A 24,317-nucleotide genomic window follows, 5' to 3' on the forward strand; every position below is an offset into this window, starting at 1 on the left:
CAAATAGACCCTTACAGTTCTGTTACTCCAAGAGTGAACAAATGGAACCAAATAGACCATTAGGGGGTCCATTTGGTTCCAGAGTTAAGGGGGTCTAATAATGGCCTAATAATGCATACCAAACAGGGGGTCCTTGAAATCAAAAAAGGTTGAGAAACACTGACCTGGGGGATCCCGGTCAACCAAGTACTATATAGGGTTTGAGTGGCTGTTAAGAACCACACAACACCTGGAGAAGGAAGAACTCAAACCTGTCTGCGATGCCGCTGGACTTGGAACTCGGTGGTGCATTTGGGCATCACTGCTGCCATTGGGGACCATGATGCCAGCCTGACCGCCTGCCATGCCGGGACCAGGGGGAACCATCACCGACGGGCTGTCCACCCACATCCCTCCTCCTGACACTAAGAAATATGACACGATTGTTCATTGATTTATGCAAACAATCAAATATGAAATATAGGAAAATGTATATCTATCACATGTTATTATACCATCTTACCTGACTGCATGGCTGACTGATCCATTAATATGTGTGGGTAGGTGCACACCCTAAAGACCCAATAAACCTGTTTTCATGGCAGCCACACTTGACATAAACAGTCAGGTGATGTTACTTCCTGTACAGGTGTTACCAATTACAGGTGTTGCTAATTAAGGCTCTGATCCATTCAGGGTCAAACAGACAAGCTGTTGGCTCACTGGAAAGGCCTCTCTGTTCCCTCAGTTTGGGGCAGTGGTGTAAAAAGTGGTCCAATTTTAATTGTAATGTTTTTTGCAATGTAGAAATACTAAAAGTAAAAGTCCGGAATTCAAAATTTGCTTGAGTAAAATTACATAAGTATTGGTATCAAAATATACTTAAAGTACAACATTTAAAGTGCTCATTATTAAAGTACCCATTTCACAAGTTTTAAAATGTGTAAAAATATTTTGAAAAAAGCAGATGCGTCGTGCGTCGTGATGAGCTTGTAGATCGGCTATTTTCAAATATCCGAAATGTATGGGCTGAAGTGGGTATGTATATTTTGTAATAATAATCCAAATCTACAAAGTAACAAGTAACTAAAGTTTTCAAATAATTGTAGTGGAGTAAAAGTATAATATTTGCCTCTGAGATGTAGTGGAGTAGAAGTAAAATAACTGAAAATTGGAGGTACTCCAGTAAAGTAAAAATACCTCAAAATTGTACTTGAGTACAGTACTTGAGTAAATGTTCTTTAGTTACTTTACACCACTGGTTTAGGGTTAGAGTTAGGGTCAGGTCTGTGGGAACCAAGGGATGAGGGGATAGGGCTAGAGTACACTCCCAGGCTCTGCTACAATAATTGGAACAGAGCCTTCTTATTAATTAATGTAACACACGTGCCCATAGGGTTGACATCTCTATCAGTATGCCTGCCATGAAAAAGGTCTATTATTAACCGCATGAACCCTAGCATCCCTATATATAATAGGCGAACATTCAGCCAAAAATAGCAGAGCTTGTAGATCGGATATTTTACATAGTAGGCAAAGTATAAACCAGTGGTTCGAGACCTTTTCACGCCGCAGCCCCCCAAAATAATCATAACTGCTAGTATAGCTTTCTTTTGACGCAGCAATGGTCTTCTTTTTATTTATTCATTTTATAGGTATTGAAAAGGTCTTAAAAGTCCTTAAAGTCCTTTGTCCCTTTAGAAATGTGCAGATACCCTGTATATTATACACTTATACTGTATGTTGGTCCGTTTACTGTTGAGTGAGAAAACAATGTTGCATCTAATTTGGGGACCCAACCCACTGGTATAGACCCCTGCGGGACCAGGGGTCAACAAAGTATACAGTAGTGTAGGGTTGAAGTGGTTAAAGTGATTAAAGCCACCGTTCCCTTTGTTATGACGTGCCCTTTGGGGACAGGGAAGTTGAGGAACAGGTTTTAGTATCCTAGGTTATCTACTCTAGTTACCTGTAGCTTTCCTGTAGGCCATGTTCTTCCTCTTTTTATGCTTAATCTCAGGTAACCACAAAAACCACACCGACTGGTTTACGTATATAGGTATGAAGATAGTCAAATACAGAGGTAGAAGAAGTATGTGTATAGGTAAATATATATATAGCAATACCACAATGTAGAAATACTCATTACAAATAAAAGTCCTGCCTTCAGAATGTTACTCGAGTAAAAGTATTGGCAGCAAAATACGCTTACAGTACCAAAGTACAAGTAGCCTGCTCATTATGCAGAATGACCCATTTTACAAGCCAACCCACATAACTCCTGATTTATACTTTGGTTCGCAGCTGGTGTGGCACACCAAAAATAGTCGAATCTACTGTAGCTCATATACTGTAGCGCTGTGTCATCATACGGTGAGCTTGTAGATCTTGTAGATGATATTTTAGTGTGCAAATGCGGATCTAATACTTCCGATGCTTTTGTCATCCTTTATGAACAGCAGGCAGCCACTGGGCACCTGATCCAGCACTAGCCCTAACCCCATGTCATTTTATTTTACATGAAACAAAAAGCAAAATAAGGCTTACGTTATTAAAACCTGGAAAAGACGACACGTATACAATATCACAATATTACGATATTACAAAATCTATTAGCCTCATATCACAATATCGATATATCAATATTTGCCCATATGGCCCTAGGATAATATCCCTAACAGCCATGTCTTTTGTGTGTGGACCACAATGGAAAGGAAGTTTCGGCTTTTTTTGTGCACATACTGTACATACCACGTTGGCGTTTGTATTGTTGTATTTTAATGCCAAATAAAATGTTTCTGTTCTATTCTTTTGGTGTGGGAGGAAACCCACATGGACACAGGGGACACATTCACGAGGAATCAGGTTTCCTTGAACACAGTCAGGAGCTTCTTGCTGTGAGGCAACATTTCAAACCACTGAGCCACTGTTTATGTATCGTTGCTGCCTGTCCGCCAGAAACCTCTTATCTCCATATTTGACTTGTTGTGTCTTCTGGTAAATGAATGCACTACTTGATCATACTAGAGCTTCACACATAAGTAGGCTATCAAATGTAGCAGAAGTACCACTTTTGCTATTTTTGAATTTGAATCCTGAAAAGTGACAGTTTTGGTCATATGAGGTTTCCAACCGACAGAGACGATATATAGATAAACTGTAGATAGATATTAATAATCCTTGATTATTAGCACATAAGTTGTCCACACAAGGCATTTTTCTTAAAGGAGGAGTTCACCCAAAAAATGACTTATTTTCTATCAATTGCACACCCCATGAAGCCTTCAATTCAGGGATTTATTTTTTCCTAAGCCAATAATTTGATGACCGGGTGTATTTCCGGTAGGAGACACACACAAAGAATCTACTTTGTGTCTCCTACCGGATACATTAGCCGGTAGGAGACGGGAATCAAATTATTAGCTTAGGAATGCGACAAAAACAAAAAGAAATCCATGGATTCAAGGCTTCATGGGGTGTGTAATTGATAGAAAATAAGTATTTTTTACTACTCCTTTAATGTAAATGACACACATTACATCAGCTGTTCATAGACTGAATAATGATCCATACACACTGTTGTAGGCTGACTGACATTGTACATGATATATATCTCATACCCAGAGTCAATAGTCTGTTTGCACATATTCATTCATAGGAGATAGGTGTAATTTTAGCACTGATTCATGCTTTCTTGTCTAATTATTTGTTAATTTGTTGTGGTTATTGTAGAGTAGGCCTACTGTGTTTTAGTGTAAAGTAGCCTCTACATTATACATTGTAAATGAGGGCTTGCCTGCCCCTCAATTGTACCTCCGAGTATGTAAGTTCATATTTTCTGGTGATGCATTATACTTAAATGATGCTATATTTGATAGAATAATATACAATATGTAAACCCAGTGAGACCCAAGTGCAAATGGCAGGGGTCAGACCTTATGTCTACAGTATTGTCTATTCTATTTTTGTATTCTTACTTCAAATTTCTTTCTCTCTTACTGGCCTGTGTTTAGCGCTTACTGCTGTTGCAACCATGATTCCTTTATGCCGTTATCTTTTTAGCCTTAATGTCTGACTGTACCTCCTGCTGTACAATGCTGACTAAAAAGTATTCAATCAATCAATCAAAAAACTATGATAATTGAATTTCCCCATGAGGATCATGTCTGTCTGTCTGTCTATCTATCTGTGTCCTTAAAGGGATAGTTCACCCAAATCATCAAATTATTGGCTTAGGAATGCGACAAAAACAAAGAAATATCCATGAATTCAAGTCTCCATGGGGTGACTAATCAATAGGAAAAAAAAAGTCATTTTGGGGGTGAACTATCCCTTTAACATCATGTTTTCCCTGCACCCCACACATGTAAATGACGAGACAAGATTCAGGTGTCCACCTGAGTGTTTATTATTGTTGTTGTTGTTTTTTTTGTTGGGTACCTGTATGTTTTTGAATGGATGCTGGAAAAAACCCATCCGTTGCTTTTTGCATAGGTCTTGCCTGTCCAATGGACCAAACAGTCCATTTGGGGGGGAAGGAAAATAATTCAGTACATCACAAAATCCATGCAGAAATAGTGAAAGGCACGATCACCATACTGATATCAGATACACCAAGGTTTTTTTTAATATGTCTATTATATTTCTTTTTTTATGGGGGAGGGGCATTTTCATTGAGATGTAATGTGGGAGAACCCCAAAGTGTTTTTTTTTAAGCTGCCATAATTTCAGGGCACAACATAAATATATAAAACTCCCCACTTGTCCCCCAGACATTCAACCCCTTTCATTTTAAACATTATTATACTAGATGAACAATTGCTCTAATAACTAATGGGAAAAATACAAACATACTCTATTGTTATTATTCCGCTGATACATTTCTTTTTTGTTTGTTTTTTTAATTCATAATCTGTTTCCTTTCTCATCCTTTTTTTTTTTTTTACCATGACCACACCCTCTCACATCTCATTGGCTAGACACGCCTCGTGGCCCCACCCTCTCTCCATCATTATTGGTAGGTTGCTGGCTGCCACACTTGAAGCCACACACACACATTAACCACATTAATAGTAATCATCACACACTACATACCCAGGTCACAACAATACCTTTTAGGTTACATTGGTAAGAAGAGTAACAGAGAGAGGAGACCCCAAATAAAATACAAATAATGGGCAGAACAGAACAGGTTTACAGCAGTGGATGGCTCTGCGGTGATAAGTCCAACACCATACCAGGGTTCGATTCCCGGGTGTTACACATGTACTGGATAAATTGACACCAGGGTTTTACTGTGTACAATGACATATTACTGTGTCAACTCTCACTCATGTTCTCATACTCGTATTCTTCATCTTCAAATTATCTCTGAAACTGTTTCCATCACAGGCATACACGTCATTCCCCGAGGTCTAATCAGTTACAAAGGTAAACCCTGCTGTGGGAATTAGGGGAATATATATATATATATACTGTGTGATGTGTGGTGTTGGACTAGTCACCTCAGATCCATCCACTGCTTTGTTCAGAGGATTCAACAACAGCCATTACATAGCCATCTTAAAAATAAAAAAACCCGACAGAATAGGAGAAATATATAATATTTATCATTATATCGTAAATTATATTAATTATATTCTAAATTAAACAATCTTTAATAGAACAGTTGGCGATAACGGGGGAAAATAAAACTGGATTGTAATTCCAACGGAAAAAGGAAATAAACATAACTATCTATAATAGCCTATGAGAATTGAAGGACAGGACATTTTTCAAAACAATCTCAAAAGAATTTGCAAACTCTCATCATCATCATCATCATCATGTCCCTCCAGACACCATACAAGTACCACTCATATCATATTAATAACACTGCCAATCAAAAGCATCCTCACAACAAGCATGTAATCATCAGCAAGTGCTGCCCCTCCTAAGGTTGTTGTCTCGCACTGTTTGCCCTCTAGAGGGCAGTGTGGGCCTATGGCACATAAAATGTTGAGCCTATTGTATGTAGCACTGAGGATCCTACAAAAAAACAACAACAGTGTAGGATCATAATGCAACGTTCAGAGCTGGAGTAAAGATAGATACTACATTTTGGCTATCGAAATGACCCACTGATGTGCTCTTTAACCACTTAAACCATAGTATTGTGGGGAAAGCTTGCGTGGCGTTGTGAGCTTGTCGATCGGCTATTTTCAGCGAAAGCTTTCCCCACAATAACAGAAAACAGAAAAGACACTAGTATTGAGTCCTGAGGGACTCCGGTTACGGGGTTTAAGTGGTTATTGGTCAGTAAAGCCTGATTTATACTTAGTAGTGTGCCGGTGTTGTCGCTCGCGTAAAATAGCAGATCTACAAAAGATTGGCTGTATTTGCGGCACGCGCGCGACACTGGCACACAAACTAATCAGGCTAAAGCCACTCTGAGGACTCAAGTTCCAGAGGGGCTTTGACATCTAATGCAGCGATACAAATTGTACTGTCATTATTTACAAGAGGAATACATTACAATTTTTTCCATGTTTTAAAATAAGTTTTTGTTTTTTTTGTTTTTTAGCTATCACGTGTCATTAAACATTCTCTCACACACACAGACGGGTTTGATTCAGGAACCACAAATCCAAAAGAAGAAGAAAAAAAGAAATGAAAGAGCACACGGCACACAGTTAAAACTTTGACTCACAAATTGTATGACAGTGCAAACTTACATCCATGTCTCAAATAATTTACAAAAAACATTTGTATATACGTATATATAGCCTATGCTTCAGCACCATATTTTTACTATTATTGTTTAATACATATATAATGTAACAGTAAGCTAGATCTTTAAGTGGACGCTGTTAGGGCTGGATGTGCAAGCAAGAGATAGAGAGAGAGAGAGGGAGAGAGAGAGAGAGAGAGTAAATATGAAAGAAGGATGGATCAGATATAGAGAAAAACTAAGAAAGCAAAAGTTTGCGTGTCTACGAGCGACTCTAAACAAACAGAATACCAGCACTCTCACAGATCAATAGTCTTCTATTTATTGACGGCATCAACAATCGCGTTTCAGCTAAAAAGCCATCCTCACTCAGCGTAGTGAACCAGTCTATACAGTTAACAGACATCTACGTATTCAAGAGAACGTGTGTGTGTGTGTGTGTGTGTGTGTGTGTGTGTGTGTGTGTGTGTGTGTGTGTGTGTGTGTGTGTGTGTGTGTGTGTGTGTGTGTGTGTGTGTGTGTGTGTGTGTGTGTGTGTGTGTCTGTGTGAGTGTGTGAGTGCGAGTGTGTCCATGTTTGGACGGCAACTAGAGCGAGAGAGAGGCTCTATTCGACTATAAGGGTAACCCAGAACCTTCCAGAACACTGAAACTTTCCAGAAGTTCTGCCATAGTGTTTTTGTTTACGTCTCCGTTAGCCTATAAACAGACCATCCCTGAAGGGAGAAGGATGTGAGCGTGACACGTTGTGAGCTCGTAGAGAGGCTATTTTTAGCTATATGTTTGGAGATTTTATGGTCTCCAAAAAAAGTACTAGAAGTTCTAGTACGTCACCTCTTGAGCAGGGCCCAAACTAGGTTCTGAGAACCTTATCTGAAACCCAGCCATTATGGAAACAAATCCATAAATAAATATGTTTACACGGCACGACACGGTTCGCTTTAGTTCTTGCTAGTCGAAAAAGAGCCATTACTCCCTCTTGGAAATTAACTAAAAGTTAAAGTAACTTAAAAAGAAATAAAGAAGGAAAGGGACGGTTGGTTAAGTGCATCTTCCCATTTTTCTTGTGGTGTTCAAATGGATGATGCTAGTTCACAGCACACACACTGTGGTTGAATATGAACGGTGCGGCACGCGCATGTGTGTGTGTGTGTGTGTGTGCTGGGCACATGAGTCTTAATTCTAGGCCGATAGAGTGAGCCTTAGACTGTGTGTATTTCACAGTGATCTTTTTTTTTTTTTTTTTGCCATTTAATAGCTAGTGTATTTCCTCGTTATCTCGCAGGAACAGGCTTTCCTTGGCGTGGATATTAGGCAGGCGGAGAGAGAGAGCCGCAGATGAAAACGTTAGGCTTTCTTCTAGAGACGTCAGAACAAAAGAATGAACAGAAAAAAACATAATAAAGAGTGGCCATCTTATATATACCGCTCTGCATCCTACTCTTAACCTCTCATACCCTAGTGTAGCCCAAAAGCAAGCCATAAATCTCACTTAAATCAGCATTAATAGTCTTTGCCAGCCAACATTTATTTCATTTGTCCTAGTAAGCAGTTCACAATTTCAGTGCAGATATTATTATCGCATCACAAAAAAAAAAAAAAAAAAAAAGCAAGCTTATTGATATAATACTTTGTGTGTGCCTTGCTAAGCCTCCGATTGACCAAGACATTTGTGTGAAATAATAATAGTTTCTTGTTTCTGCAGAACTCTACTGCGATCTGTTTACATTAGGAAGTCTGCAAAGTTTGTGCTGCACTCTTTTTAGCAAACAACAACAGTTGCTATCCAAAAGCTTTAAGGGGCATGACACGGGGCATGACACCCCCGGCTGATTTTGTTAGTTTTCCAGTTCAGGAAAAATGTTGTTTTTCCTGTTTAAAAAAAAAATCATGTGTGGGGGTGTATGCGTGTGGCTTTGTTTGTAGATTCAAATGAGTTAAATGAAAGCTAACAGGCTTACTCAGAGGGCTACACTACACTTTGCCATCTGCCCTCTTCTTCTTCAATATGCACCGACTTCCTTCCTTTTAATTCGTAATCTTTTACTCTTTAGTCTGTTTTGTTCAGCCTCTCGCCATCCTCTACCTACTTTTAATCCCTCAGAAAGTGAGAGAAGAGAAGCTCACAGACCTTGTGCTTCCACTGATGAAACAGACTGCGCCTTGTTTTCACTGCTACTCCTGCTTTGTGGGTGTCTGCTAAAACACTAAAGTAAATAGCCACGGTCTTGTGATTGTCTCCTCACACTCGGTATACCCCTCCAACTTTCCTGAACAAAAACAAAATGACATTTTTGGATCCTCCTGTAACTTAAAGCTTCAAGGATAATAATGATGGGATGTTTTCTCGTGATCAGTTTTGAGCCTAAAAAAAGTCACCTTTCTGTCGCATTATCCCGCCCAGAGAAGCCTGTTCTGTCGGACAAGGAGAGCACACTGTAGTTTTGTTTTATAATTATTATTTGAAGTCAATAAAAACATGCCTTAAGGGACAGTGAAAGAAAGCGGCGAAGTGAATAGTTTACTCGGAAAAGGTAAAAACAATAGAGCTAAACTTGTGTTGTTTTGCCCACATCATTATTCTAATTATTATTATTACTAAGTACAAGTTGCATCAAGATATTGGGGCGTATTTAAAATCGTATGGATACTGTGATATTTTGCCAATCAACACAATACGAATTTGAGATATAAATAGAAGATCATTGACTTTTTTATAGAGGGCTTGGTTTACAATGGCATGGGGGGGTAGACTTGTGCAAGAAAATAAAGCAGGTGGGATTAGTTTAACTTTGATATACTAAGATACAAGCTAGCAGTATAACTGCATGTTTAGCATTTTGCAAACGTGTAGAATTCATCTTTCTCTTTTTTTTCCCCGGTGGATGAATATGCATCAATTACATGTGTGTGTATTGGGTATGACTGTGTACCACAAAAATGCCCTCACAGAGTAAACATCGCCCCCTGGAGGTCAGGAAGCGTTTTTTTTAGTGGCAGACGTTGCGCTGGCTGGGCTGGTGCAGGAAGGTGCCCCGGACGTGGGCGGAGCGGCGCGGCACCTGCTCCCGGGTGCGGTTCTGCCGCTGGATGCGGTTGCGGCCCAGATGGCGCCTCTCCACGCGGGCCTTGCCGCGCTGGACCCGAGCCACCTGGGTGACCTTGGCCAGGGACCCGGCCTGGGCGGCGGCTCCGCGGGTCACCCTGGTGGGCATGGTGCCACGGGCGGCGGCCGGAACGGCGGCGGGTTCCATCACCCTGCTGCAAGGTTGAGAGAAAGGCAAGTAAGTACATTTACTCAAGTACTGTACTTAAGTACAAATTTGAGGAATTTCTACTTTACTAGAGTATTTAAAATTTCCAGTACTTTTACTTCTACTTCTACTACATCTAAGAGGAATTTTTTTTACTTTTACTCCACTACAATTATTTGAAAACTGTGGTTACTAGTTACTTTGTAGATTTTGATTATTATTATTACAAAACATTACCCACTTCAACCCTACATACATTTTGGCCATTTGAAAATAGCCGATCTACAAGTTCACTTGTAGATCGGCTGTGTTCAAAGGATTTTTATAAATTGTATACATTTGAAAACTTGTGTAACGAGTACTTTTACTTTTGGTACTTTAAGTATATTTTGATGCCAATACTTTTGTACTTTTACTCAAGTACATTTTTAATTCCGGATTTTTACTTGTAAGGGCACGGTCACACCAAAATATGGTTGCCCGCTGATAAACTCATGTTGTGCGCGGCCGAAGACGAGCTTGTAGATCTGCTATTTTTGAAAAACCCGAGAAAATATGTGCAAATCTTTTGAGATGGGGGTCCGCGGCCAAATACATATACATTTTGGGGTCCTTGACATTAAAAAGTTTGAAAACCACTGACGTAGCAACATAAGTTTTTTCAAAAAACTGATTTAGTAGACATTTTGTAGAATCGGAACCTCAGGCCTTAATGCGTTAAAGTAAAACATTTGAGCTGCTACTATCTCACCTCATGCTTCCGGACATGCTGACAACAATGCTCTCCTCCCCCACCATGGACAGGTGGTTCCCTCCGGAGACCATGGAGGGCAGGTTGCCGGGGACGGGGGACACGTAGACGGACATGCTGGGGTGCTCGATGAGGAGGTCCTCCATGGGGCTGGCCTCCGCCGTGGCGCCTTCTGCAGTGAAACAGGGGGGAGGGGTGACAAACCAGCTCTCATCCATGCAGCCTCTCTCTGAGCCTGAGCCCGCCCTACTGCCGCCACTGCTACCCCCACACTCTCCCCCGGACCCGGGGGGGGACACGGACGGGGTGGAGGAGAGCCTGGTGGCGGCCCGTCGGGGAATGGTGCCCGAGGCGCCCGGACGGGCCGAGGGGTGCGACGACATCAGCACGAGTCGCGTCGCCGCCGCCGCCGCCACCCCCCGACCTTTATTGGTCCTGCGGCGCTTGTGTGGGGGCGGGTGGGAGGGGGTGAGGGGGGGGACGGCGCACTCAGTCCTAGTCGTAAGTGTGCACTGATTGTTGTTTGCTTGGTCTGGGGGCGATGCTGGCGCGGGGATGGGAGGAGCCTGCGTGTCACTGTCAGCCTGCGTCATCATGCAGTCAGTGTCCTCTGAGGAGCGGGCAGGGCGGTTATAGGATCAGGTAACGGGGCGGGGTATATACGGGCGGCCCAGTATAAAGGACGGATATGATGGTATATGATGGCGAGGAGGAGGAGGACGATGCAGAGGTTTTTTTTTTCAATAAAAGCCATGCGGGTTTTAGAGGGTCAGAACAGGGGCACACATACGCACGCGCACACATACCGGCATAGGGAATGTGAGGGTGGGTGTGTAAATAAAAAAAAAGAATTGGAAGGGGGGAGGGCAGGGCGGGGGGAGGAGGAGGGGGGGTAAGGACACAACACAAAACATAAAAGTAAGAATCATATCATTAGTTTTTTTTGTTTGAACCTCAGAGCTCTTTCGGCTGTCACAGTCAGGTCATCATGGCTAAATGGGACCCGACTTTTGTCAAAGCTGGCGGACATTTCTCACGACTACTCTGTCATCACGGGCAAGCTGTTAAATGCCTGATCTGGACTTGGTTGCCACGCCGCCATGTCACACACCAAAAATAGCCAATCTACACAATGCTATCATGCTGCGATATGCGTTGTGAGCCTGTAGATCAGCTATTTTCGATACACGTCACCGCCACGCAACTATACACGTTCATATAAATCAGACTTAACACAGAGCAATGAAGTCTGGCATCGCTGCCGCCAGAGGGCGCTATCCCCCTGGCTCACAGAGTAATTTTTTTGTATTGTAAATCCCATCTTAGATCGCGTAATATAAGAACTGTGTTCCAAAAATAAACAAATCACTCGAATATTTTACTCATTATGTTATGAAACATCAACTGGCGGTGGAAAAGTACTAATTTATCCAAAGAGTAAGACAATAATATGTTTTGTCTACAAACACAGACACATTATAAAATGTAACTGTGACTGATTTGTTTATTTTTGGAACACGGTTCTTCTATGACGTGATCTAATATTCCTCTATGGGGATTGTCAATAGAAAAAATACTTTTCGTGACCCAGGGGTAGCGGCAGTGACATTCAGGACTTCGGTACTCCATTTGGTGCAACATTAACTTGACCTCTTCAGGTAACTGCCCTTGCCACATACTTTTTATCAACGTTTGTATTGCCACTTATCACGCAGCATAACCAAATATCTACCTGATACAGTGCAACCTACTGTAGTGTTGGTAAATGAAAGGTCAACAATCCCTTATTGTGTGCTCACACACACTATCATACTTTATGGGCCTCCTTCACATAATAAGGGTGGCATTGATTGCACGTCCTGCTCTCTCCGTCCTATTGTTGTCTGCTTATATTTTGTAATGTTTTAATTTACTTATAATGTTTTCATTTCTGGGTCATAGTTTCTTAGTCTGAACAAATTGCGCAAAGATTCTAAGAGAGAGAGAGAGAGAGAGAGAGAGAGAGAGAGAGAGAGAGAGAGAGAGAGAGAGAGAGAGAGAGAGAGAGAGAATGATGTCAGTTTTGGTAAGAATCATGTCCCATCTAGCCATAACTCTGTTAGTCACACAATGTTTCTCTTGACTCTGCTGAGATGTGTTTTTATCATTATGTAAAAACATATTATTATATAAAAAAAAACTATTATTACAAAAAGTAAATGTTTTGCATGGGAACCAAAACACATTTTCATAGTCACTGTCTTTGTCATCATGACTGTGAGATAGATCATGAACAAAGTAGAAGCAGATGTATGTTGTTTATAGGGAGACTAACTCACGGTTGTTGCCATCATTTATATGGCAACAGCCATGGTATGGAGGCCATAAGCTTTAGCACCTTAACTGTACCATTACCCCCACACTCTTATAACCACACCAACCCTCACATCCCTATTCTGGGGCCGGACATTCAGTGTTAAATAGCTGACCGACAAGCTTGTAGGTCAGCTATTTTCGGTAACGAGATTTGGTGTAGATGGAAAAAAGGGCCCCTGGGGGACCCTAGCTGGTCAAATAAGTATAATAGTTGTTTTAAGTGGTTAAAACACAATGTTCCATCCTCTCTCCATCAACCAATCACATACATTCTATACATGCTAGCCATCATCAGTATGTTAGCCAACATAAAGTCATGGTCATGCAAGGTACCATTAGAATGCACCTTCTCAGCAGCCTAGAGGGCAAGCAATGGGGTATTTTTTATTTTTATTCTAACATGGCTGTCAGTTAGGGGGTGCATCGAACCCATCGATTTAATCAACTATATATATTTTTTGATAAAATTACAGATTTTCTAAAATATCAAAAATGTGACACGTGAGTTTATATGTGAAAAAGTTTGTGTTGATTTGCTGATATACAGTATAACATCTCTGTCGGGTGGAAACCTCATATGTCCAAAACTTCAAATTCAAAAGTAGCAAAAGCAGCAGATCTGCAAGCTCGAAACGCGTCGTGTTTCAAGCTTGTAGATCTGCTATTTGGTTGATGCTTTTGTGTGATGCTGTAGTGTGATCAAGTAGGGCGTTAATGTACGACAAAGTAAAAAATATGGAGATAATCGGTTTCTGCCCGACAACAACGATATACAGTATAAACAAATGAGCTTATTCGATTTATAGAAAAGGTTGCCTAATGCGAATAATGACTTAGAAGATAATCGATAGGTCTAATGTGCACAGTTTGTCAGATGATAACCAGGCTCACTCTAACAAGGCTCTCAGTTTGCAGACAGTACTACCAACTCATCTCCAACCATTTTCTGAGGGGGGTGGAGGGGGGACTCACCAGGCAGGTTGACCAGCATCCATCCCTCCTCGTCGGCCTCCGTCACACAGGGGTTTGGTCCCTTCAGTTCAGCCGCCACCTCCTCCACCTCCCCGAAGAACATGCTGCTCAGACGCTGAAACATGACTGCTTTTTTTCTCCTCCTCTTGCTTTGCTCCTCGTCGTCGGTATCTATAGGATCAAGGGTGTCAGGTGTTGTTTGATGACGCCGCGCCCCGGTGCCGTGTGTCGTCTTTTGTCGGCGGTGCAACACAAAAGAAAAGCTTGTAGCTGCCCTTTGTTATGTTTTTATTTGTTGCCGTTTATTTTCGCTTTATTCTTTTGAGTGCTTTTTCTTTCTTTTTTTTTGCTGGTCCTCTGGTTGGTTGTTTGGGTGATGCTGCAGACAGACACACAGGACTCTGGACGAGCTTCGTCTAGTGCAAATGTAAGGTTTCACTTGGTTTGTGAGCAAAAAGGCCTGGAGAGAGAGAGAGACAAGGGGGGGAGAAATTGGAGTGTGGTCAGTATATGAGAGGAGAGAGAGTCAGGTGATCCATTGTCAGACGCTTTCTCGGTGTCTGTAAGTTGACCTTTCTCGGTGTAAGTTGACCTCACGCTATAGAGGACTCACAGCTGCCCTGCTATACAACCTGCATGTTGATTCCTCGCATCACATCAAACGGGTGAATTAAACTCAACCTGTGGGTCGGCACCCCCAGGGGGGGGGGGGGGGGGGTCCCCACATGATTTTGTGATGACAGTAAAGTGACAATTTAATTGTTTAATTTAACCTTTTTAATACCTTAAAAAATGAAATGAAATGAAAAAACTGAAGACCATTACTGCATCAAAAGTAATCAACAAACCATACTATAAAAACTGGTCAAACATTGGCCAAACTGTCAAATAATATAGGAAAGAGGCAAAATAAATTAAAATAGCTGATCTACAAGCTCACAATGCCTCACGTTGTGAGCTTGTAGATCGGCTATTTTATATTTATCTGTGGAACCGAGTCAAACTAAAGGTAATGCCTCAACTCCTACAATTCCAAATGCTTGTCAGGGTGGGGGGTCCCCAGTTCAAATTCGAGTATTTTGGGGGTCGTGGCCTGAAAAGGTTGAGAACCACTGAATTAAACGAAACACAAGGTATTCCCTCGGTGTGATAAAATTAATTTAATGTTGCATAGTCTAGGCATTACGTTCACTAAACATTCTATCTAAACAACCAATGGGCATGTTGCTTATGTGGCTGAGCTTCAAACCTCAGTAACTTGACCTCATGTTTGAATTTGCCTAAATTAACTGCAATCAGACGGAGCTTTTTCTTTCTTCCAATGTTTGACTTTCCTTTTCTTTGGCTCTCGTTTTTCATTTTCTTTGGCTTTCATGTTAACACTGTTAGACAACCTGCATATTGGATTAGCTGGGAGCGTGATATGCAACTCGGTATTGTGAAGTCATTACACATTACACTGTGCCTCAGTCACTGGCGCTGTGCAGTGTGCAGGGCATAGAGCAAATGTTTGATCAGATCAAATATCTCACAGCAAAGAACTCAAACTAGATTCGTAGCCAGAGAAACCCACACTTAAATATAGGCTGTACATGAAGTTAACAAAGTTAAGCAAATTGCTTTGGAAAAAGAATGTTTCAGCTCAGTGGTAACAAATCGTCGCTGTCGGGGACAGAAACTCAAGTGTTTTTTCGTAAATTAACGCCCCTACGTGATCATACTACAGCGTCACACAAAAGCATCAAAAGTATCAGATCTGCAAGCTCGAAACGCGGCGCGAAGCGACGCGTTTCGAGCTTGTAGATCTGCTACTTTTGCAATTTTTTCATTCGAATCCTGAAAAGTAACAGGTTTCCACCGAAAGACACAATATAATATTAGGTTGAGGAAGCTGTAAGACTACTGTCACCCAACAAGGGGTTTTCTGAACAATGCATGCCCCCCTTCCCCCCACCCCTCCCTCTAGATTTGCTGAGCCAATGAGAGGGGGGGGGGTCTCAGGACAGATGGATGGACAGATGATGGAACAGATGAGAGACAGGACAGAGAAGACACAAAGACAAAGCCTAGCTCAAACAAATAAATGGAAGAGCACACACAATGCCATAAAATGCAACGACAGACACAAGGACAGAGGTGAACGAGGCTACCACTAGAGAATGGCTGACCTCGGTCTGACTGTGATTAAGTAGCGTAGCTTACAGATGTTTTAGCTTAGTCATGTGTTATAACGACACAGACTGTATGCCGTCTGCACGAAGTCTGACTTCAACTGTCCCGTGCATTTTTAAGACGGACACTTTTGGAGACAAAACACTTTGGGTGTTAACCTTAAACGATGTTTTGTTTGAAAATAGCATCCTCTCTACGAGTGCCAGTGCACTTGTCTGGACTTGCACTGTGTGTGTGTCATCGAGGAAAGAGGGAGTCAGGAGGAGATACTGGATATGGAGGAGAAGGTATCAAAGTCTTCCTCCAAACCAATTTTTTTCCACTGAGAAAGGCTGAAGCTGCTGGATGCTACTGAATGAATATGGGCACTATAACACTGTCTGGATTCTAGTGTACCGTCAGTCGGGATCATTAGGCTACCTAATGACACACGTATATCAATGTGCTTGTAACACATGTTGTGAGCTTGTAGATTTGCATTTTTTTTGTGCTTTGGGAGTGGTTAATGAGACTAATCAATTCAGTTGATTATAAAAAATAAATCAATCATAGTTTAAAAACTTTTAGATACAAAAATCATGATTATCTGTTTAATCGAAAAAGTAATCAAAGAATAACCACTAAGAAAATAATCTATGCTTTCCGCTCTGCAAAAGACAGACAGACACAAAGGATAAAACAGTGATCCCTATTCTGGGGGGAACATGCCAAAAATAGCCGATCTATGGCTATTTTTGGCTACAACATTTGGTGTAGACTAGTGTACACCAAACTGTAGACTGAAAAAAAAAGTACAGTTGTAACTCAGTACTGTTTTACTAAGACTAGAGGGTTTTAAGTGGGTAAATACTCTGCATAGAGAAAGGGAGAAGGAGACACTGCAGAGATGGGACTGACTGACTGACTGACTGACAGACTGACTGACTGACTGACTGACTGACAGACTGACTGAGGTGGCTAGCCAAAAGAAAAGTAGAGAATTAAGAGGAAATTAAAATTCCTCAGGGATGTATGTGTAGAGGGAGCGAGAGCAAAGGAGATAGATATGCATGGATGGATGGATGCATGTTTGAAAGGTGAAACCTCCTGCTTACACTGACACCATTTGACCTGCTGGCCTAGCAGTCCGGGCCACTTAGGCTCAATGTAGCCTGACAGCGTGTCGCGGGTTCGAGTCCCAAGCCCGACGGCCTTTGCTGAGCGTCATTCCCTGTGTCTCTCTCCCCGTTATCTGTCTCTCTGCACTAATACCATCCAATAAAAAAGGCAGAAAAAGCCAAAACGATATCTTTAAAAAATAAGAGGTTTGCATAATTCTCCCCAGATAATTTTTGGGGTTGGAAGTAGTAGTACATACCATGACAAATGTATTGATACTGAGAGAAATTTTACATTTGTAATTGAGAGTAGAGGGATTGTAGACAACAAAGGGAGATTCCAACTATTTCACGGTTGCATCATCACATTCTTAGGAGTCAGGTCTTTGCTGAGCCCTATAATCTTATGACGATTTGAATGCTGAATATTTTCTAAAACAGCATTCCCAGAATAGGGACACCAACGTTAACCACTTAAACCCGGTCTACTTTGTTGACCCCCAGGCCTAGGGGTCTACGGTATATACTCTCGGAATGTTCACCTATTAGGACATGTCCAGAATAAGGACACTAGGGTTAATCATTAAACCTAGCAGCGTCCTTATTCTGGACATGTCATAATAGGTGAACATTATAGCAGATTATTAACCGTTAATGTTGTTAATATACCTCTAGTCTAGGTCACATGAGGCCGCATGTGCAACATTTAGGGGTTCAAGTCCCTATAGTTGCGTGTTATAGTAACAAACGCATATGACCCCAATTGGCCTGATGTGGGTGCTGTATTTCATAGACATGACATAACGTCTATGACATGAGTCAGCTTTACACTTGCTACAGTCATCCAGCTCTCCTCTCTCTACAAAAAATGACAAGATTTCCCACAATTTAGAATGATTGAAAAACCAAACCAATCTCCAAAAACGCCAAAAACTCCCCCAAAAAACAATTCTGTAGGTCATTATTGGACCTTATCAAAACTGATAAAGTGGAATGACAAAAGGTGTGGCTCAGTACATAAATAGAACAGAGTCAACAACCGCTCGTCACAGAACCTGCAGGGTACGTCCACATCAGAACCTGAATGATGATTACAGATTATGTTTCATAACACTGTTATGGACTATTGAATTATTTTTTTTAATCGCCCAATATGGGGTGCCATCAGTCCAAACACATGCATGGGCCTGGTGTAAATTCCAGCAAACTTGCTGGTTATTTTTAATCAAGCTGTAGAAACATGTCTCCAAATGTTTTTTGAAAATGACCAAAAGTGGGGTGTCCATATTGCTAAAAAAGAACACATTTGGCCACAAAGGGGCATGAAACCCTATATGCCGATTTTGTAGTTTGTTTTCCTGTATAGGTTAAAAACTACAGAACAAGGCAGGCTGACCTTACACAGTACACTGTGATGTAAGCAAGGCAGTGGCAGTTAATACAAATTAATCATGGGGTGTGTTAGATTTAGGTGTGAATCACCATGGGTGTGTCGGCGCGCAAGCATTTAAAGTAGTAAACAGTATTGTCAATGCACAATGACACGCGTATATCAAACGCACCCATTTACTTTCTTAGCAGCAGCTGCATTGCTTACATCACAGTGTACAATATGGTCAGTCTGCCATGTTTAACTTTGTGTAGTTTTTAACCTGTAAAGGAAAACAAACGTCAAAATCGTCTTACGGTTTCATCCTCCTTAAACTTTATCTAAGCGTCCAATCGTGATAAAAATGTTAAGTTATCTTTAACAGAGTTGTCCAAAACGTTTAAAAGGTCTTCTAGACCCTTAGCAGCTCTCAACTTCTCCAAGAGTCTGTGTTGGCTGGTAGCCCCAACTCGCCGCCTTGCGGCTATATTTGTATCTGTATACAAATATTGCACATGTCCCTGTCTGACCTCAAGACTAGAGATGTGTTCAAATAGCATACAGGGCATATACTATCAATCACGTGATAATTAAGAGGGAAAGAAAATGCATGAGGGATTTATGTATAGAGGGGAGCGAGAGAGCATAGGAGATATGCATGGATGCATTTCTGAAAGGTGACACTTCCTGCTTATTTGACATGGTGATGGTGACGCCAGCAACGCAAGGGGGGGGACTGATAGCCACTACAAGCCTGACTCCCGCCACCTGCCACGCTCACACGCCCCGGCCCTCCCACATTTATTACATAACGAGTGGTTTGTGTATGTTTGTTTTGGTTGGAAGAACACATCCCATGAAAAACAAATGAATACTGACAGATGTAAATTAGGAAGGGAGAGTAGATGGAACGGAGCCAATATAGGGAAAAGCTTCCTGTTCTCAAGACAATTATTACAATCATTATAACCATATGGGCCCTGGAATCTCTAGTGTAGCATTCTGGGGGCAAACATTCGTTAACATTCATTGAGTGGTTATTAACCATTTAAATTCGATTCCGTACTTTGTCATCACGCCGGTCGAAAAACTGTCAATCTACAACAAGCTCACAGATGCAACGCAATGTGAGCTTGTAGAACTGCTATTTTGTTGAACTATTTGTCTGCCTATAATGACAATGACCAAAGTAGGGATGCTAGGTTTACAGTGGTTAACGGTTTCGTTATCACATGCTTGTGCAATAGTGTACTTTAAATAAAAGGCGATAGATGATTGATGATGAGTTTTACTGTGAGTTTTGCAGAGGCCACCTCTGAACTGTGATAAGTTCATTCTATCCTCTGGCACTAGAACTGTTCTTTTAGGGATTCCCAGGAGTCGCGAGCAGTTGAGTCATAAGATCATGACTTGTAAACAAAACAAAATGTTTGCTGTTGCTCTGTCAGAGCTGTTTTGCATTTAGTTGCAGCCGTAAACATCGGGCGTAGGGCCAGAGGTAAACTCTTGTTGCTTACTGTTCACACACAGTAAAAGCACACTCTATCTCCCTGTTGTAAATATAAGACTCCAAACAAATAGGAGTCACTCATATAGCTCTTATGCAAAATACAAGAAGAAAAAATTGGTTACATTTCAGCTACAATGTAGCCTCCCATTGACAGTGGCATGTTACTTAGCCTATACTACTACTATACTACTAATGCCTAATGCCTGTGACATAACATTACTCAACGAGCTCCACATAGATTAGTTCTGCTTGTAAAACTGTACTTTGGAGATCAATTATGTTCAGAGGGATCAATTGTTGGCACGGACATATTGGAATGCTATTATAAAAAGATTTGTATAATTTCTTTCGCCTTTGAAAACATTTCTGGGGAAATTCTGGGGTAAAAATTCTGTAATGTGATAAGATTTGACCTGATAACACGCACTGACATACAGCACAATACATGCAGGCATAAAAACACAGGCTACAGTAGCAAAGGGTGAGTATACGGTAGTTTTAACTTGGCATGCCTGCCCTGTATTTAGATATTCCAAAAGGAGTGTGCAGTTTATATTTCACTTCTACAACTGCAGAGCCTCACAGAAAGAACTGTCCACAGCACATCTCTGTGTAATGCAGTGTTTTTCAAACTTCTTCGTGCCAAGGACCCCCAAAATGATATGCATTTGGCCGCGGACCCCCATCTGAAAATGTTTTGTGCCAGGGACCTTCCAGAAGCAAAGATTTGAGTTAAAAATGTTTGCTTTGAAAATATACATATTCAAAGATTTGCACAAATTTTCAAGATTTTTCAAAAATAGCAGATCTACAAGCTCATAGCGCGGTACGAAGTGACACGCTGAATGAGGAACCATTTAAACGTATAAGCCCCATTTATTTTATTTTATTTGAAAATAGACCATCTAAAAGCTCACGACGCGCTGTAAGCTTATAGATCTGCAAGTTTTTTTTGTGTTAAAAAAATCTTCCCTGAGACAACACCTTTTCAAATAGGGGTCCGCACCCAAATATATATCAATTACATAAAAACTGATGAATATACCTCTCGAGCTTGTAAATCTACTATTTTTGAAAAGATTATGACAGATCTTGATTATGACAAATCTTTTCTAATGGGGGTCCCTGGCAAATGGGGGGTCCGCCGCCAAATACATATCAATTACACATTAACTGATGTATAATATTATTCCTCTCCTTTTGGACGTTGGTCCTTTAAAAGTGGGCGGGGCGAAGGGAGCTGGGGTGGGGGGGGGGGGTGGGGCTTGAAAAAATAGAAACAAGACGCCTATGACGCGGCGAGCCACTCTGACGTCACGGACCCTGCGAAAGTCACAACCCAGCCTCTCTCTCTCTCTCGGTCGCCCAGAGAAAAAAAAGAAAAAAAAAGAAAAGAATAAAAAGCCATCAATAACAAGGGATAAATCCAAACGTATACAGCCCATATATGTCATTAAAATGTCACTTTTTCCATGTTAGAACATAACGGATTATGTAACAGAACGTGTTGCCTGTGTTACAACCGTTATGATGTTATTATGTCTGCTTTGGGCTTTGTCAAAAAAATCCCTGGGACTATTGGCACACACAAAAAAAATAAAAGGGAAAATTTCCATCCAGCTTCTGAATCTGAACGAGCAGTAGTGTTTATTATTCTTTAACTTTAACCCCAACGGAAGAACAAAGTCTTTGTGTGTGTATTAGATAGACTAGAGATAGATTATTCAGGGCATAGAATTATCCGATCAGCTTGAAAGGGTCACAGCAATGACAGTCTGGCTCAAAAACTGGGAGCTTTGAAAGCAGCCAGCCAGGGACGACACGACAGCATAGAGAGAGGATGTCTATTAAAAAAAAGGATCGTCTAAGTATAGCCTCTGTGTTACAGAAATAAATAACAATAAGTGATGAAACAATGTAGCAATCGCGACGTCGCCACGTAGAGATAAACATACACAGAGACATCCTCCAGATCGTCGAGTCGACTGCATTCAGCAGCATCAACATTAAAGGGTGAAAGACAATCGGGTCGCTCTTCTTGGTTAGAAAAAAGGATGACGTTATTTTTTTTTAGGAGGTTGAAGGAAAGCGAACATTCGATGAATTGAATACACAGGAGACAGGACCCCAATGGAAACAACAAGCCCCATAGTGCTTTCTTTGGGGGTTTCATCCTTTTTAGCATCCTTTTGTACAGAACTGTACTTTCTGTGCCTTTTTTTTGGGTTGTTGTTGTTGCAAACTGTTAATAAAGTATTCAATCAATCGATCAAAACCAACGATCAGCTTAAATAAACTACTAGACATGGTTTCAAATCAATTATCCCTAGCCTGACCTATTAATAGGCTATAGGATGCAGAAAAATACAAATGTATGCACTGACTGGACTATGAAACACAGACAACAATGATATATAGGCCTATAATACCGTTATGAAATAGGCTATGTTGTTGTGCTGGTGCATGATATTAATAATGGCCTATAGTGTAATGATATGCAGATTGGCCTATGTGTGAGGAGGGTATTATATGTACAGTATGCACCAGATCATCCAGCTGGCCTAAAAGGGTCACATCTATATCTGGACACTACTCGCATTGACACTTGAACGACCATTAAAACACATTCAAAGTAATATAGGACCAAAAAAATAAGAAAAAAATCTTACCTGCCTTTTGCAATAATAAAATTCAAGTTGTAAACGCGGATCTCTTCTCTCTCTCTCTCAACAAACACACAGTAGAAACGACAACAATGTTCTTAAAGCATAGCTTTAGGTTATTAACGCCTTTATAATAATAAAGTGAGGTAGTTAAAAAAACACCATTGATATAATATATATATATAAAAAAATAAAATAATAAAAAAGGCTTTCTTCTCAGAAGAAGGAGCTTCGTGTAAAAAACAAACAAAAAAAAAACGTTTTTTACACGGATGTCTCAGATAGTAACATCTGCAGTTTTTTTTTCCTCCTCCTTGTGTGTGTTTGTTTATTGCTGCCTTCCAGCTGATCCTCAGATCAGAATGTAGAACGTACAAAACAGCTGATTGTGAGATCACAATACTCGCCCGAGACCACGCCCACGTCCCCGCCCACCTGGCTCCCCCGACGGCCAATCAGAATATTACACCAGCCAGCCTTCTCTTGGTAACAGTGGTGTGGGGGTTGGGGGAGAGCAGTGCTGGCAACCTGCAGCCGACACAGATGGAACGGCGTTGCCACGTCTGCTTATTATAAGCAGTTGGTGGGGGGAAAAAAGTACTCACATTTCTTACTTTAAGTAAAAGTATCAATATTGCAATGCAGAAATACTCTGTTACAAGTAAAAGTCTGGAATTCAACTACAAAAGTATTGGTATCAAAATGTACTAAAAGTACCAAAGTAAAAGTACTCATTAGGCCTATGCAGAATGTATACAAATATTTTGAAAATAGGTGATCTACAAGCTCACAACGCATCATGACGCGTTGTGAGCTTGTAGATCAGCTATTTTCAAATAGCCGAAGTAACTGCTTGTTAATGTAGGTTTTGTATGTATGTTTTGTTTTCTAATAATAATATAAATCTACAAAGTAACTAGCTAGTATTCAAATAATTGTAATGGAATAAAAGTATAATATTTGCCTCTGAGATGTAGTGGAGTAGAAGTAAAAGTACTGACATTTGGAAATACTCCAGTAAAGTAAAAAAAATACCTCAAAATGTTATTTAAGGACAGTACTTGAGTAAATGTAGGCTACAGTAGGAAAGGGTGAGTATACGGTATAGTCTTAACTTGGCAGGCCTGCCCTGTATTTAGATATTCCAAAAAGAGTGTGCAGATTATATTTCACTTCTACAACTGCAGAGGCTCACAGAAAGAACTGTCCACAGCACATCTCTGTGTAATGCAGTGGTTCTCAAAAAGTTTCGTGCCAAGGACCCCCAAAATTATATGTATTTGGCCGCGGACCCCCATTTGAAAATGTTTTGTGCCAGGGACCTCCATCCCTTGTACTTAGTTACTTTACACCACTGATTATAAGCAACTTTGGGCTTCTTTTTCTGTAAAGTCGCTTGTAAATATTGATGGTTCTTAATGAATTGAATACACAGGACCACAATGGAAACAATTTTCAATTTCAATTTTTTTTTGAAAATAGCAGAT

General features: G+C 40.8%; 1 protein-coding gene across 2 annotated transcripts; it reads right to left on the reverse strand.

Annotated features, from left to right (window-relative positions):
* Positions 1-7,914: 7,914 nt before the first annotated feature.
* Positions 7,915-23,181, reverse strand: tp53inp2b (tumor protein p53 inducible nuclear protein 2b). 2 transcript variants are annotated; one of them, XM_080443734.1, is made up of 4 exons: positions 22,841-23,181; positions 14,020-14,479; positions 10,693-11,302; positions 7,915-9,948 (listed from the first exon to the last, which is right to left on the reverse strand). In XM_080443734.1, exons 2-4 carry the CDS (start codon positions 14,141-14,143, stop codon positions 9,678-9,680), a joined length of 1,005 nt encoding a protein of 334 aa, XP_080299860.1. In that variant the 5' UTR covers positions 14,144-14,479; positions 22,841-23,181; the 3' UTR covers positions 7,915-9,677. The 2 variants fall into 2 exon arrangements, with proteins under 2 accessions (XP_080299860.1, XP_080299861.1); XM_080443735.1 differs by having other exon boundaries at positions 22,837-23,181.
* Positions 23,182-24,317: the final 1,136 nt, after the last annotated feature.

This window comes from Gymnoscopelus braueri (genome assembly GCF_963280865.1).
Source record: "Gymnoscopelus braueri genome assembly, chromosome: 12".
Taxonomy (NCBI): Eukaryota; Metazoa; Chordata; class Actinopteri; order Myctophiformes; family Myctophidae; genus Gymnoscopelus; species Gymnoscopelus braueri.